This window comes from Bos javanicus, chromosome 28 (assembly GCF_032452875.1).
Source record: "Bos javanicus breed banteng chromosome 28, ARS-OSU_banteng_1.0, whole genome shotgun sequence".
NCBI classification, from domain to species: domain Eukaryota; kingdom Metazoa; phylum Chordata; class Mammalia; order Artiodactyla; family Bovidae; genus Bos; species Bos javanicus.
Genome location: NC_083895.1, coordinates 14191240 through 14206871, shown reverse-complemented (window position 1 = coordinate 14206871; position 15632 = coordinate 14191240). Strand labels below are relative to the sequence as shown.

Here is a 15632-nt window from a genome sequence, read left to right as displayed (position 1 = left end):
CCCGCCGTGGGGACCGACTCAGTCTCCAACTTCCCTTCCCTCAGGACGGGTCCTCGCGAGCTCAGAAGTCTCTGCGCCTCCGCCCTCGCACCTGCCGCCGCTCACGCCTGCGCACTCGCTCCTGGGCCGGTGGGGGCGGGGAGGGGCGTCTGTCAGCCTCAGGACTCCTGGCTAGAATATCCTTATTTTACATTTCCTTAGTGTTTGACTTGATATCATTTTTTTAAAAAAAAATTAATGTCAAGTTTTCTTATCCTAATCATAATTTCATGACTACAGATTCTGTCTTTGTAAGATTTCTTTGATAATAGGTACCAAAATTATATATTTGTTCTATAAATTTTCAGTCAATAATACGTTTTACCCTGTGGAGTTTTATTTAGTGGTTTTTTTTTTTTTTCCCCCAGCCTTGGCAGGGGCAGAGTCTTGAGATGAAGGGAGAGTTAGGATCCCCTAGGCTAGGGCTGCTTCCCTGCCACATGGTTTACCGTGGGAATTAGAGGTCCTAAGACCCCAGGATATTCTGGCAATGTGGAGTAGATTCTCTGGGTGTGTGCACAAGTATACACTGACAGACATCAGAGGAAGGGATCATAGGGAGTGGGGTCAGGGGAGGGGTGGACCTTGGGGTAGCGACAATGACGGAAACATGCATCATTTTTCCCTGGACTAAGGCAAAGACCATCTTGTTGGATCTCATATGAAATCAAGGTCAGAACATCTGCACTGGCTATGGTGAGGAGTCCTCACAAGGGAACTAGACACTCCACGGCTGAAGTGGACAAGAGGAGGTTGAGGGTCCTTTTCAAGGTCCTTCTCAAAGCCCCTGGTTCCTATGAATCCTGTCACATTCCCTCCTGGGGCCCAAGGAATGTTGATGTCCTGAAGTCTCTCAGAGTTATGGTTTGTGCTGTGGTTTCCCTGCTTGGTGTGTAGTGTGAGTGGTTCCCATCAAAGGGTTGATGTGTCTACTGGGGCGAGGAGAGTATCCCTTGCACTCCTACACATTCCCCTGCCCCTGACCTGGCCTATACCTCCTCCTATTAGCATCTGAGCTTCTCAGTGGAGGAATGGAGCCTCTTCTCTATTCATTTACCAGCTGTGCCCTGAGCACTCAGTGGGGGCTGTGATGAAAAGAACAACCAGGGTCACAGTCTGAGGGGGAAATGGAGAAACACAGAAAGAAAAGACAGAAAGGAGCAAGTTCTGTGTTGAAAAACAGTAGGTGCGACAATGGGGTCATGGAAAGGCTGCACTGAGGGGACGTGTCTGTCCCCAGCAGGGTAATGAGAAGGTGCCCGCTATTCACACATCTGGGGATAATTACCCTAGAAGAAGGCACAAGTGTATGGACACACAGAATGTGTTTGTCTAGAGATGAAACCAGAGGGAGCTAGTGTGGCTGGTGGGAGCTTGGGAGGAGAGTAGGGGGACAGTGGGGAGGGAGGGGCCAGGGCCTGATGCTTGATCAGGTGTGAGTGGTCCATTCTGTGTGACGTTAGCCAATCTTGAGTGACTTAAGAAACAAACATTTATTATCTCACACTATCTGTGGACCAAGAATTGACCATGATTCACCTGGCCTCTGCCAGTGTCTCCCGGAGGTCTGGGACTGTGGGCTCACTGAGTCAGGACCCAAGAGCTCCTCTGTCTGATGGTCTCAATGCTAAGCCACAGATGCCTCTTCATATAGCAACTTGTAATATACAGGCTTGTACCCTAGAGTGAGGGACCAGGAAGACAGAAAGACAGAGAGAGGGGAAACTGCAATACAAATGAAGAAGTGGAAATTGTACACCTAAACTCTGGGGGATTGTCAAATGGTCCAACCACTGTATATAACACTTCAGCAGTTTCTCAGAAGGACAAGCCTACAAGTTTTCAGTCAATCCCAAAATTCCCCTCCTACATCAATACCCAAAAGCATGTGAACACAGATATTCACATGCCTGTACACAAGTATTCAGAGCACCACTGTTCAGAAGAGCCCAAAGGTGAAAACCCTAAAGTCCATCAACAGATGAAAGTCAAATGTGCTGTTTCCCAAATGGAATATTATTTAGCAATGAAGAGTGCAAATGTTCTCAAATAGACATTTAATAGGGTTATGTAACATTATGAATGAACTTACTGCAATTTACATGTACAGTCTAAGATAATCAAACTATTAAATTCTAAGTGAACTTTATATCATAGAATAAACGATTTAGTATGCATTAAAAAAAATACCAAAAACGGACTTGCTCTAACTCTGGAGCTCTGGTGGGCAGTAGAGGTGCAGTTGGCTCCAGGTCTGGAGATGTTTCCAGAGCTTGTTCTGGAGCTGGTGCTGTAGTTCCAAGAAGAGAAAACATCAGTAGGACTGCTTTTCCAAGTGTCTCCCAAAAACAGAAAAGAAAGCTTCTCACTGCCACTCAATGATCTCTCAAAGATGCCAGCCCCAGAAAGTCTTCCCAGATTGCAGTCCAGGGCAATAGTGATCTGAGCTTCCTCATTGCTCCTGGCCCAGTTCCAGCCTCAGAAGGCTCTGCTCCGTGTGGTCCAGGTCCCTCCCATCCTCATTCACCCCCATCACCCACCTCGAGTCCTCCTCACATCCCCCTCTGCCTCAGTGGGCTCCAGGGTCTCCAGCTGTGCCAGGAGATTGAGCATTTGGTGCTCCAGGTCTGCATCAGGCATGCTGAGCTCTATTTAAGCCAGTAGCATCCATAGGCAGGGAAATTCTGGGGGCTGGTGGAAATCCTCAGGGTAATGGTACAGCCAGGTGCCCAGGATGGTGGACATAGCCCTGAGGGGAGTCACGTGGGCAGCAGAGTCAGAAACCTGGCCTTCCTTCCACACTGAGCTCCAGGGCAGCTCTATGGGGTCTGGGTCTTTTTGCCTTTGCTCCTGCGCATCCAGAGGCCAGTTCTCCTCCATGTCACATCTCACTTGGTGGTTCTTTGGAAAACTGAGTCCCTCCCTCTCGAATCAAAGTCCCACTCACATTTTTCAGCTGGTGCAGGGGTCCACCGTCCTCATCAGAGTAAGGGAGGATGCATCTGTGCCTAGAGAACGCCACAAAGGCATCACATGGACAGGACTGAAGACATGCCGGATATGATGGCTAGTGTGACAGCGTGACCCCCCTGGAGAACTGAAGCCCTGGGGGGCAGGACTGCTGTCTGCTCGATGCATTACACGATGGTTCTTCCTAGAAAAATGCCTGCATCTTGTGGGCCTTCCTCTATATTTCAAGAATGAATGAGCCCAACCAGCCCCATCTGAGTGCCTGGGGCACTACTGATCTCTCCCAGGGATCCCTGTTCTAAACTAACCCAGGACAGGGTACCTCTCACAATTTACTTTGCAAATAGGAAACAGTTCGGCCCAAGGTCAAAGGTCAGAGACAACTGAGACAGAGGCTTCCTCGAGGGGAGGAGGAACATGATGACTAAGTACAACCACAGCCCCTCCAGCAGACCTTTCCATGGGGCCAGGTCCCCAGAAAGCACTTTCCAACTTTCCAGGAAGGACCCACTTAGTCCCCACATTCACCCTGAGGGCTGGTTCTCCCTTTACCCTCATGTGCGGAGGTGGGCTGCCGTCTATGGGGTCACACAGAGTTGGACACGAGTGAAGTAACTTAGCAGCAGCAGCAGCAGCAGCAGCAAAGGGGCCAACTGGGGCTCAGAGAGGTGGAGAGATATTCCTGTCACTCACAGCTGGAATGGGGCCAACTCCCCAGTGTGTCATAGGTCGGGGGAAGTGCTCACCTTGTGAAGAGAAGGTCCAGCACCTGTTTTGTTGTTGTTGTTCAGTCACTTAGTCTGACTTTTTGCAACCCTGTGGATGGCAGCACACTGGCTTTCCTGTGCTTCACTATCTCCTGGAGTTTGCTCAAATTCATGTCCATTGAGTCAGTGAAGCCATCCAACCATCTTGTGCTCTGCTGTCCCCTTCTCCTCTTGTCTTCAATCTTTGCAGTATCAGAGTCTTTCCCAATGAGTTGGCTCTTCGCTTCCATCAGAGTATTTTCCAATGAGTCAGCTCTTCCCACCAGGGGGCCAAAGTATTGGAGATTCAGCTTCAGCATCAGTCCTTCCAATGAATATTCAAGCCTGTGGCGGATTCATTTTGATATTTGGCAAAACTAATACAATTATGTAAAGTTTAAAAAAAAAAAAAAAAGATTGATTTCTTTTAGGATTGACTGGTTTGATCTCCTTGCAGTCCAAGCAACTCTAAAGAGTCTTCTCCAACAACACAGTTCAAAAGTATCTATTCTTCAGCACTCAGCCTTCTTTATGGTCCAGCTCTCACACCCATACATGACTATCGGAAAAACCATAGCTTTGATTATATGGATCTTTGTTGGGAAAGTAATGTCTCTGCTTTTTATATGCTGTATAGGTTTGTCATAGCTTTTTTCCCAAGGAGCAAGTGTCTTAATTTCATGGCTGCAGTCACCATCTGCAGTGATTTTGGAGCCCAAGAAAAAGTCTGTCACTGTTTCCATTGTTTCTTCATTTATTTGCCATGAAGTGATGGGACTGGATCACTTTTTGAATGTTGAGTTTTTCAATGTTGAGTTTTAAGGCGGCTTTTTCACTCTCCTCTTTCCCCTTCATCAAGAGGCTCTTTAGTTCCTCTTTGCTTTCTGCCATGAGGGTGGTGTCATCTGCATATCTAAGGTTATTGATATTTCTCCCAGCAACCTTGAACCTTGTGCTTCATCCAGCCCCGCATTTTGCATCATGTACTTTGCATATGAGTTAAATAAGCAGGGTGACAATATACAGTCTTGATGTACTCCTTTCCCAATTTGGAACCAGTCCATTGGTCCATGTCTGGTTCTAACTGTTGCTTCCTGACCTGCATACAGGGATCTCAGGGGGCAGGTAAGGTGGTCTGGTATTTCTATCTCTTTAAGAATTTTCCACAGTTTGTTATGATCCACATGGTCAAAGGCTTTAGCATACTCAATGAAGTAGATGTTTTTCTGGAATTCTCTTGCCTTTTCTATGATCTCCAGTGAATGTTGGCAATTTGATCTCTGATTCCTCTGCCTTTTCTAAATCCAGCTTGAACATCTGGAGGTTCTCAGTTCATGAACTGTTGAAGCCTAGCTTAGCAAATTAATGCTTTTGAACATTACTTTGCTAACATGTGAAATGAGTGCAATTGTGTGGTAGTTTGAACATTCCTTGGCATTGTCGTTCTTTGGGATTGGAATGAAAAAAGACCTTTTCCAGTCCTATGAACACTGCTGAGTTTCCCTAACTTGCTGGTGTATTGAGTGCAATACTTTAACAGCATTTATCTTTTAGGATATGACATTGCTCAGCTGGAATTCCATTACATCCACTAGCTTTGTTCATAGTGATGCTTCCTAAGGCCCACTTGACTTTGCACTCTAAGATGTCTGGCTCTAGGTGAGTGATCACACCATGGTGGTTATCTGGGTCACTAAGATCTTTTGTGTATATTTCTTCTGTGTATTCTTGCCACTTCTTAATATCTTCTGCTTCTGTTAGATCCACACCATTTCTGTCATTTATTGTGCCCATCTTTGCATGAAATTTTCCCTTGGTATCTCTAATTTTCTTGAAGAGATCGCTAGTCTTTCCCATTGTATTGTTTTCCTCTATTTCTTGCATTGTTCACTTAGGAAGGCTTTCTTATCTCTCCTTGCTATTCTTTGAAACTCTGCATTCAGATGGCTATATCTTTCCTTTTCTCTTTTGCCTTTAGCTTCTCTTCATTTCTCAGCTATTTTGTAAGGCTTCCTCAGACAACATTTTGCCTTTTTGCATTTCTTTTTCTTGGGGATGGTTTGATAACTGCCTCCTGTACAATGTTATGAATCTCTGTCCATAGTTCTTCAGGCACTCTATCAGATCCAATCTCTTGAATCTATTTGTCACTTGCACTGTATAATCGTAAGGGATTTGATTAGATTTTACCTGTGTTGCATAGTAGTTTTACCTACTTTCTTCAATTTAAGTCTGAATTTTGCAATAGTTTATGATCTGAGCCACAGTCAGCTCCCAGTCTTGTTTTTGCTTACAGTACAGAGCTTCTCCATCTCTGGCTGCAAAGAATACAATCAATCTGATTTTGGTATTGACCATCTGGTGATGTCCATGTGTAGAGTCATCTCTTGTGTTGTTGGAAGAGGGTGTTTGCTATGACCAGTGTGTTCTCTTGACAAAACTGTTAGCCTTTGCCCAGCTTCATTTTGTATTCCAAGGCCAAACTTGCCTGTTACTCCAGGTATCTCCTGGCTTCTTACTTTTGCATTCCAGTCCCCTATGATAAAAAGGATATTTTTTTTTCTTGGTGTTACCTCTAGAAAGTCTTGTAGCTCTTCATAGAACCATTCAACTTCAGCTTCTTTGGCATTAGTGGCGGGGCATACACTTGGATTACTGTGATAGGAATGGTTTACCTTGGAAAGGAACACAGATCATTCTATCATTTTTGAGACTGCATCCAAGTACTGCATTTCGGACTCTTCTATTGACTATGAGAGATACTCCATTTCTTCTAAGGGATCCTTGCTCACAGTATGTGGCAAAAGCCCTGTAGGTGCCCAGGAATGTGGGGATGTAGGAGGGGGTTGCTGCCAAGGAAACAGGTACCAGGTTCCCCACCAGCATCTCTAGCCTATGTCTTTGGACACTTCACATCATGTAGGTCTCACTCCTGTCCCCTGTGGACACATTCTCCCCCTGGGGTGGAACATAGCAGAGACACAAGTCAGAGGCAGCACCATGGACACCAGGAAGGCAGGGGCTGGAGCTCAGACTGAGTCCCTGAGCCTCCAGGACTCAAGGCAGGAGGAGGGGCAGGAGTGCCCTCCACAGAATAAACATCCTGGTATCACAAGTGAACTGGCACTGGGCCATGGTTATGTGTGTTAGTGTCTTAGAGCAGTTTGTATTTGATAGCTCTCCATGTATTAACTGCATCATCCATGTTGGTTATGAAACCATCCCATTCTGGGGATGAGAAGACAGAGGCTGATCCTGGGGTGAGAGGGGCTGAACCTGGGGTGAGAGGCATCAGGATTCTCAGGCCCACATGGATACCTGGGATGGAGTTAATACAGGATTAACTGTAGAAAAATGCAGAAAGGCTCCTTTCACTTTCATGAAGTGAAATTCTATCACAACCTCTTTCTGAGATTCCCACATGGAGGTAAACAGTGATTTTTGCATCTGGACAAGTAGGGCGTGGGCTGCAAGGGGGCTTTGCAGAGCTGACAGTCCCAGGTTCCTTTGGGAGGAAGACTCTAGGAGGGACCCAGGGGAGGGCCAGGGTGGCTCTGGGACCTGGAACTTCCTGGGTGTAGGATCGCCTCCCGGCTGGCACTCACCCTGTGCCCGCCCTGGGCTCTGTTGCTCGTGTGGGGCTCCAGCCCCTCGTGCAGGGAGATGGAGCAGGGTGCTCCGTGGACTGGCTCCTGTCTGCAGTCCCATGAGGAGCCCTGTGAACAAGTGCCTGTCAGCCAGGCAGAAAGTCTCAGGGCCCCGGCCAGCTGTTTGTGGTGCTTCTCAGACCCCCAGACATCTCCCCTCCAGACACACGCCCACCACTCTCCCCACTGACCTCCACCGAGGATGCAGACACCCGACCACTTGAGGGCCTTGGATCCACACTGGCACAGAGAAGAGCACCTCAGGGATCCTGTTTCCCCACTGCCAGCCTGTCCTCAGGTGTGACCGTGACAGGACCACCAGGTCACCACGGGCCCACCAACCTGTTCCTGCCCAGAGGGAGAACCTCCCCTCAAGTCCCACTTCCCCCTACATGGAGATGAGGGCAGCTGGTGCTGCCCAGGGAAGGCTCTCAGTGGTGGCCAGGCCTGGTGTGGCCAGCTCTAGGTTGCCTGCGGTTACCTTAGGTGACCTCCTGGTAAAGGACCAGAGGCATCCAGGTTGAGCGCTGAATCCCCTGAAACATCTGAAAAACCTCTCCCTCCAGGGTTTCCTGAAGCAGAAACCTTGGTCAGCTGAGACACAGCTGGAGAACATCCTTCTGGATGAAGTCTCTCCAGCCTAGTGAGCCCAACTGGCTGTGGCGCTGTTGCTAGGAGATGGGTGCCTGGTTACAGGGTTCTGAGTTCTGTTAGGGTCTGCTGTCAAGGAATTGACTTCACCTCCCGGAGCCCCTTCCTTGGATTGACAGTTGATACCTCTGCACACAGCTGTTGGGATACTGACCTCTCATCCCTCATCCCCACAGCCCAGGATCTCACACAGTTGCTCCACACAGCCCTCCACACAGCTCCCGGGAAGGGTCTGTGTGCAGCTCTGAGGAGACAGATCCGGGCCCAGACTCACTTCCCGATTCCTACCTGTTCTCCATCCTGGATGAGTCCTTGTGTCTCTCAAGGCCTGTCCATGTCCCCACCTGCACACCGGGGATGATGCCTGCATGGACTTCTAGGGATGTCCTCAGACATTGGTGGGACAAGACCTGGAAAATGTGGGAGTCTGTGTCTCAGGCAGGCAGTGCCTCCAGCCCCTGTGTATTCTTCTTATTACCCTCCTCATATCTGTCCCTCTTCTGATCCCTCCTCATAGTCTTTACTATATACACTGTGCACCTGTGTGTGTGTGTGTGTGTGTGTGTGTGTGTGTGGAGTGCTCACTCCAAGAGGTGAAAAGAAAACTACCCCCACATGGGGAGGGATAGGCATGAGCTTCCTAAGATCTTCCCTGGTGGCTCAGATGGTAAAGCATCTGCCTTCAGTGCAAGAGACCCAGGTTCAATCCCTGGGTTGGGAAGATTCCCTGGAGAAGGGAATGGCAACCCACTCTAGTATTCCTGCCTGTAAAATTCTATGTTCAGATGAGCCAGGTGGTCTACAGGCCATGGGGTCACAAACAGTCGGACACAACTGAAGAACTAATACTTTGTTTTTTTCAGTTTCCTAAGATCTTAGGGTTCCTAATTTTCAAAGCAATCCCTTCATGGGGCTCACAGCCTGGTAGGCTTGGCTTCTCTGGCTGGACTCACAGTGGGCCAGGGACAGATTGGGAGATGACAGGCTGCCAGCATCAGACAGACTTGACCATCTGATTTGCTGCTGCCTTTATGTCCCTGTCCTTTAACGGTCCTCCTCAAGACTGAGGCTGGCTGTCTCATTTTATCCAGGCCCAACTCCAGCATAAACAGAGACCACTTCACCAGGATGAAGAGGATTTTTAGTTAGCTGGAGGAAAAAGCTCCTCAGCCTCACCCAAAAATCCCGATAAGTAGTTGCTCCCAGTGACTTCATTAGGAAAGGGGGCTTCAGTTCAGTTCAGTTCAGTAGCTCAGTCATGTCTGACTCTTTGCGACCCCATGAATTGCAGCATGCCAGGCCTCCCTGTCCATCACCAACTCCCAGAGTTCCTGCTCTTATCTAACTTTATAAGTGTTTAACAGCAAGTTTTAATTGGCCCCAAATTGCCCTCCAGACATCCCTCCCCCGGCCCCCATATCCATGCAGCAGCAGCTCCATCTCACCACGTGCTCAATCCAGGACCCCAGGGCTCCATCTGCTCTCTCTTTCCTCCTCACCCCCACATGCAATCACCCCATCCATCCCCTGGCCTTGGAGCCCAAGTCTAGAATGCATTCCTCACCTCTCTGCCCTTCCCTCCCCTCTCCTAGTCCAGGCCACTGCAAACACTGTCGCTGATTCACTTTCTTCTGTTTCTCACGGTCTCTGATCCAGGAGAGATCAGAGATTTGAACAGATAGATCTGATCCTGTCACTCTGCTGACAAACAGGAAACCTATCAGCAGCACTCTGGGAAAAAGCTCCAGTCCTCAGCCAGACCTCAAGCCCCTCCTCCTGCCAGCAGACCCCTAGCCTGCTCCCCTCAGTCCAGCCGCACTGGTCTCTGGCTGTTCTTCAAGGATGCCCCCTCCCCAGCCTTCAAAAGCCCCAGACTGGGACCCCATTGAACTCTTTACCTGGATGGACTCCTCCTTCAGGTCTTGCTGGAGGTTGCTTCCAGTGCTCTCTGTTCCTCCCCCACGGCCATTTCCATAGTTCTGGGAGTTGTCCTTCTGGCCTGCTGGGCCCCAGTACTTGCCAGAGGATATGGCAGGAAGCTGGGACCCGAGGCGACCTCAGGTGCTCAGACCTGGTAATGCTTCAGCCACTGGTGGGCAGGTGAGAGCAGAGGGCTCTGTCGATGCCTGGTGACCAGGGACAAGAAGCCTCACAGTGCTTTCTGAGCCTTGCCACCTGACTGGTTTTCCAGTCATAATTTAGAGACCAAGAAAGCAAGCCAGAGCCGGGGTGTGCCTCCAGAGCCCATGCTCCTGCCCAGGCCTCGCCCCCTTCAGTCTCCTCGGTTGGTCTCTTAAGGATCAGTGCAAGGTGCAAATCCTGACTTCTGCTGTTCCACCATGTGGTTGGTATGGCTGTTGCATCATTTTTATTCTTTTATTAAATGTGCCCGGGACTATTCCAGAATCCAGGAGTGCCTGCCAACTTGGAGTTTACAACCTAGTGTGGCGAGACTGATTTATTGATACATTTACCTGGATCTAGACTCTCCCATCTGTCTCCAGCTACTACCCCATCACTCCTTGTCCTTAATGCAAACACTGTCAGATGCATGTCTAGACTCCCCTCCCACTGCTCTGATGAAAAGACCTATCTGGGAGAAGAACATTCTGGGTGTAACAAATAGCCAGTGCACAGGCATGTTCAAGGGATTCCAATAGGCCAGCATGCTGGGGTGGGTGGGAGGGTAGAGTGGGATGAGTCCTTGGAGGAAAGTGTAGTGGGAGGTGTGCTTTTCCTCCCAGGGAGGCGAGGGCAAGAGGGCTCCTGGCCCAGGAGTGGCAGGATGGACACCTAGTAACTGAATTTCTTTGGCTGGTGAAGCTGAGAAAAGACTGCAGAGAACAAGAGATGAGTCTGGGGACCATTAGGGGCTATTGCAATGGGCTGAGAAGAGGCTGGATTCTGGTTCTAAGTGGAAGACAGAACAGACAGGATTTACTGTCTGAGGGGATGTAGGGTTCCAGGGGATCTCAGAAGTTTCTGACCATCAGAAAGGCTGGAATTATCCGAGTGTCAAAGACAGTTGGAGAAGCATGTTTGGGGAGGGGGAGATGAGGAGCTCACCTTTGAACATGACCACCTTTGAAGTGAGTAGATGACCTCTAGCAGTGATGCTGGTTACATGCTGAGGATACAAGAGCCAGGAATTCACAGGAGATCTAGTCTGGAAATCAAGGTTTGTGAGACTCGGGCAGATGGCATTTAAAGCCCTGGAACTAGCTGAGACCATCCAGAGAGTGAAGGTGAAAACAAAAGAGTAAAACATGTGGCTGTTGTGGGTGGGGTGGAGAGTAGAGTAGACTGAACTGGAGAAGCCGAGAGGTAAGAGGAAAACCAGGCATGAAGCTGGAGGTGGGTAAGGCCCCGTGAAGGGAGTGTTTTCTGGAGAAGCGGATGGCCATCTGGATCAAATGCTGGCGGGACAAGATGAAAACTGAGGTGGGAATCCCAGGTTTCAGCAACATGGAGGCCACAAATAACCCTGACAGGACAGCTGGGTAAATGGTAGGGGTGAAGTCTGAGTGGAGTGGATTCTAGAGAGAACCAGAGGAGCAGGTGAAGGGGAGTCTAGACAAGTCTCTTGACAGTGTTTGTTTTAAAGGGGAAGAGAGTGGGGTAGCAGCTAGAGGGAGGTGAATATACTGATGCAGGACAGAGGAGAGGGGCTGGAGCCATGTCCTAGAGTGGAGCGCTCAACTTCACAGGAGCTAGAGCCCCTCACACACAGAAACAAGAGCGCGAACAGCCTGGGGCCCAGATGCAGCTGGTGCTGGTGGTGGGCGCTTGTCCCCATCCCCTCTCTCTTTTTATTATTTTCTAACTTGTGAAATATATTTACAGAAAGGCACACAAAACACATATATACCACTTTCCTAATGATGTAGGTACCTGTGTAACCATCACCTGGGGTTAAAAAAAATAGTAACACCTCAAAAAAATCTTCCCAGTGCTTCTCTCCAGTTAGAATCTTTCCTTTCTGCCCTAGATGTATCACCAATCTGCCTTCACTGATGTTATTTAAAAAATAATTTTGCCATCTAAATGTACTCTGGAACCATCTGGGCTGTTATTTAACTTTGTTTTTTAAAATTTTAGTTAATTTTTCCAGCTTTATCAATGTATAATTGATGAATAAAATGTAAGCTATTTAAAATGTATAGTGTGATATTTGATATGAGTATACATAGTGAAATAATTCTCATTTTAATTAATACATCTGTTACCACACATATTTACTTTCCTTTAGGTAAGAATATGTAAGTTCTACTTTCTTAGCAAATTTTAACTATATAATGTAGTGTTATCAACTATATATAGTCACCATGTTATACATTAGATCCTGAGACCTTATTCATCTTATAACTGAAGGCTTATATCCTTTTAGCAACCTCTCCCTATTTCTTCTACCTAAGCCCTGGGAACAACTGTTCAAATTTTTCACTCATTTTTAAAAATTGGGTGGGTTGCTATTTTAATTCTTTATTGTTGCATAAAAAACACCCCAAAACTTAGTGGCTTATCACCAACAATAATGTACCTTGTTCACAAATCTTCAATATGAGCAGGGCTTGGCCTCAGCTGGGATGATTCAAGGCTGGGATCTGAATTAGCTAGACAAGGGCTTTCTCACAGCACAGGGGTCCAGATACTGTCAGATTTCTTATAGAGCAGCCTGTTCCCCCCAAACAAGCACTGTAAGACATCCGGCTGGGAGCTGCAAGGCTTCTTCTGATCTAGTCTTGCAAGCCCTGTGCGTGCTAAGTTGCTTCAGTTCTGTCAATACTCTGTGACTCCTCTGTCCATGGCATTCTCCAGGCAAGAATGCTAGAGTGGGTTGCCATGCCCCCCTCCAGGGGATCTTCCCAACCCAGGGATCGAACCTGAGTCTCTTACATCTCTTCCACTGGCAGGCAGGTTCTTTACCACTAGTGCCACCTGGGAAGCCCTTGCAGGTCCCAGGTGTGTTCTATTCATCAGGCAAGTCACTAAGGCCAGCTAGATTCAAGGGAAGGGAAATTAGATGTCACCTTTCACTGTGAGGAATAGCGAGGAATGTTTATTTCCTGCAGTTGCAGTTTCTTTTTTCTTATTGATTTATAGAAGTTCTTCATATATTCTGTATTTGCCTAAAGTCATTATATGTTTTGGAATGCTCTCTTCCATTAGCTTTCTTTTCACTCTCTTTATATCTTTCCCCACTTTGTGGCTAATGCTTTTTGAATCTTAAGAACTTTTTCTCTCCCTCAGGGTCATGAAAAAACTCTCTTAAAAAAAATCTTTCCAACTTCTATCTCTAAAGGCTTTCTATGCCTTTTTAATTTAGGCCTTGAATCCACCTTTATTTTAGTGTGTGGTGAAGTAGAAGTCTTTTTCCCACATACATGTTTAAGTGCCACTGATTCAGAAGAATATAATTTTCTCACTGTCCTAGTGTGCCGCTTTTGGCAGATATCGACCATTTGTGTGTGTAAATGTCTTTTTTATTAGTCTGAATGTTTCCTTGGTATCTGTCTTGGCAAGAAGTTTCAAGCTCATCTTGTACATTGCCTGCCTAAGACTAGAATCAGCTATTTCTTCAAGATGACTTGGTTTCCTTTATTAAGAAAGGAATCCTCCTTGCTGCTGGCTTGATCACTGTTTTTAGTTCTTTCTCATGGGAAGAATTAGAAATTACATGTATGGTAAAATACTCTGAGTGTATATTGATACATCCAATTCAAATAGAAACTGTATAGCTTGACACCAGAAATAATTAAATTTGAATATCTAATTAGTCACTTGTTTTATCTCAACTTATGCACACACAGGTTCAGAATAATAATATCCCTAATACTACACAAGACATAGGATATACAAATAAGTGGAATGATATTCCATCCTCGTGGATTGGAAGAATTAATATTGTTAAAATGTCCATACTATTTAAAGAAATCTATATGAGTCAATACAATTCCTATCAAAATTCCAATGCGTTTTTTCACAGAAAAAGGGACAATAATCCTCAAATTTGTATGGAAACACAGAAGACCCTGAACAGCCTAAGCAATCCTGAGAAAGGAAAACAAAGCTGTCAGCATCACATCCCTACTTTCAGAATCTATCACAAAGCTGTAGTAATCAAAGCAGTATGGCATTGTCATAAAACCAGATGCACAGATCAATGCAATGGAACAGAGAGCCCAGAAATAAACCCACATGTATACGGTCAAGTAATTTACAACAAATATGGCAAGAATATACAATGGGGGAAAGGACAGTCTCTGCAATCAATGCTGCTGGGAAAACTGGACAGCTACACATAACACAATCAAACTGGACTTACATCATACACAAAAATAGATTCAAAATTGTTTAAAGTCTTGACTAAAAGACCTGAAATTAGAAACCAGCTGGTAAAGGACCAGCTCCTTAACATAAGTCTTGGCAATGAATTTTTGGATCTGACTCCAAAAGCAAAACACACTAAAGCAAACATTGACAAGTTGGGATTTCATCAAACTAAAAAGTTTCTGCACAGCAAAGGGAAAAAAAGGAAACAGCCATAGGGGAGGGGGGCAAGATAAACATTTCTTTGAAAAAGAGAAAAATAAAATCTCCTTCAAAGTATTATAAAACATTAATAAACAGAAACATCAAAGGGAGTTGGGAGACCAGAAGCAGGTGCTCTCAAGCTCTGTGAAGACAGCAGAGTACAGCAGGAAGAACTCCTCTCCTGGCAAGGACTTGGCCTCTGAGAAGCCATGGACTCTGTGTACCGGAGCCCTCCCAACTTTCTTTGCCCCTCAGGAAAAGTTTTCCCCTTCCCTTGTGTCGGAGGGCTTTCATGAAGCTTGCCAAGGTTGCAGATCCCAAATAAATCCATCTTTGCTGTAGAAATAACTGGTAGTCTATTTGTGTTAGATCCACAGCATATATCTAGAAACATTTTTCTTCATATGCATATGAAAATTAGGATTGTGTGTGCATAGATAGTTAATATATGCTTAATTCATAGTCCTAAATACAGGGTATTGCTTTGAGTTACAACAGCAGCAATGTTCATGATGAAAGTTCTAGTGCATGTAAAAGAGAGAAGTCAATGCAAATAACGGTCTGTTTCAGAATTTTCCCTTCAGGGTAAATACTCCACCCTTTTATACAATAAAAAGCTGTTGCTGTATTATCGACCTTGGATTAAAAAAAAACCAACCACATTCTTTGTTTATTTATAGTTTTATTTCCTTATTTCACTATTAAACTTAGGGGATAATATCACCATAAAGTTGCAGGCATCATTTTATAGTACAGACAATTGACTTGTTTTTAGGAGAAGGAATAAAAATGGCATATGACATATCTAAAAAGACTATTGAGGAAGTGCTGGACACTAGGAAATAAAAACAGGTAAAATTCAGTGCCTTTGAAAGATGGGGACACTAGTTATAGATGCAACTATGATACATGCCTTTTGCTTACAAAGCAAATATATTGCCATCTCTTTGGACAGTGGTTTCTACATCCTCATGAATTAGAAGGATGTGAGCATCACTGAACACTTCATAGACATTTCCCAGAAAGCTTTCTGCCAAAAAATATC

The 15632-nt window shown here is 46.1% G+C and overlaps 1 protein-coding gene across 1 annotated transcript; it reads right to left on the bottom strand.

The window, feature by feature from the left end:
- Nucleotides 1–4174: 4174 nt before the first annotated feature.
- LOC133240253 (uncharacterized) lies at nucleotides 4175–9939 on the bottom strand. The gene is made up of 3 exons (XM_061404757.1): nucleotides 9873–9939; nucleotides 7361–7695; nucleotides 4175–6430 (listed from the first exon to the last, which is right to left on the bottom strand). Exons 1-3 carry the CDS (start codon nucleotides 9937–9939, stop codon nucleotides 6089–6091), a joined length of 744 nt encoding a protein of 247 aa, XP_061260741.1. The 3' UTR covers nucleotides 4175–6088.
- Nucleotides 9940–15632: the final 5693 nt, after the last annotated feature.

Coding starts and splice junctions, on each gene's coding strand:
- LOC133240253 (XM_061404757.1), bottom strand. CDS start 9,939: ATGGGGTCCCAGTCTGGGGCTTTTGAAGGCTGGGGAGGGGGCATCCTT. Junction 7,696..9,872: donor TGAAGAACAGCCAGAGACCA/GTGCGGCTGGAC, acceptor GTCACACCTGAG/GACAGGCTGGCAGTGGGGAA. Junction 6,431..7,360: donor GAGCCCAGGGCGGGCACAGG/GTGAGTGCCAGC, acceptor TTCCTTTCCAAG/GTAAACCATTCCTATCACAG.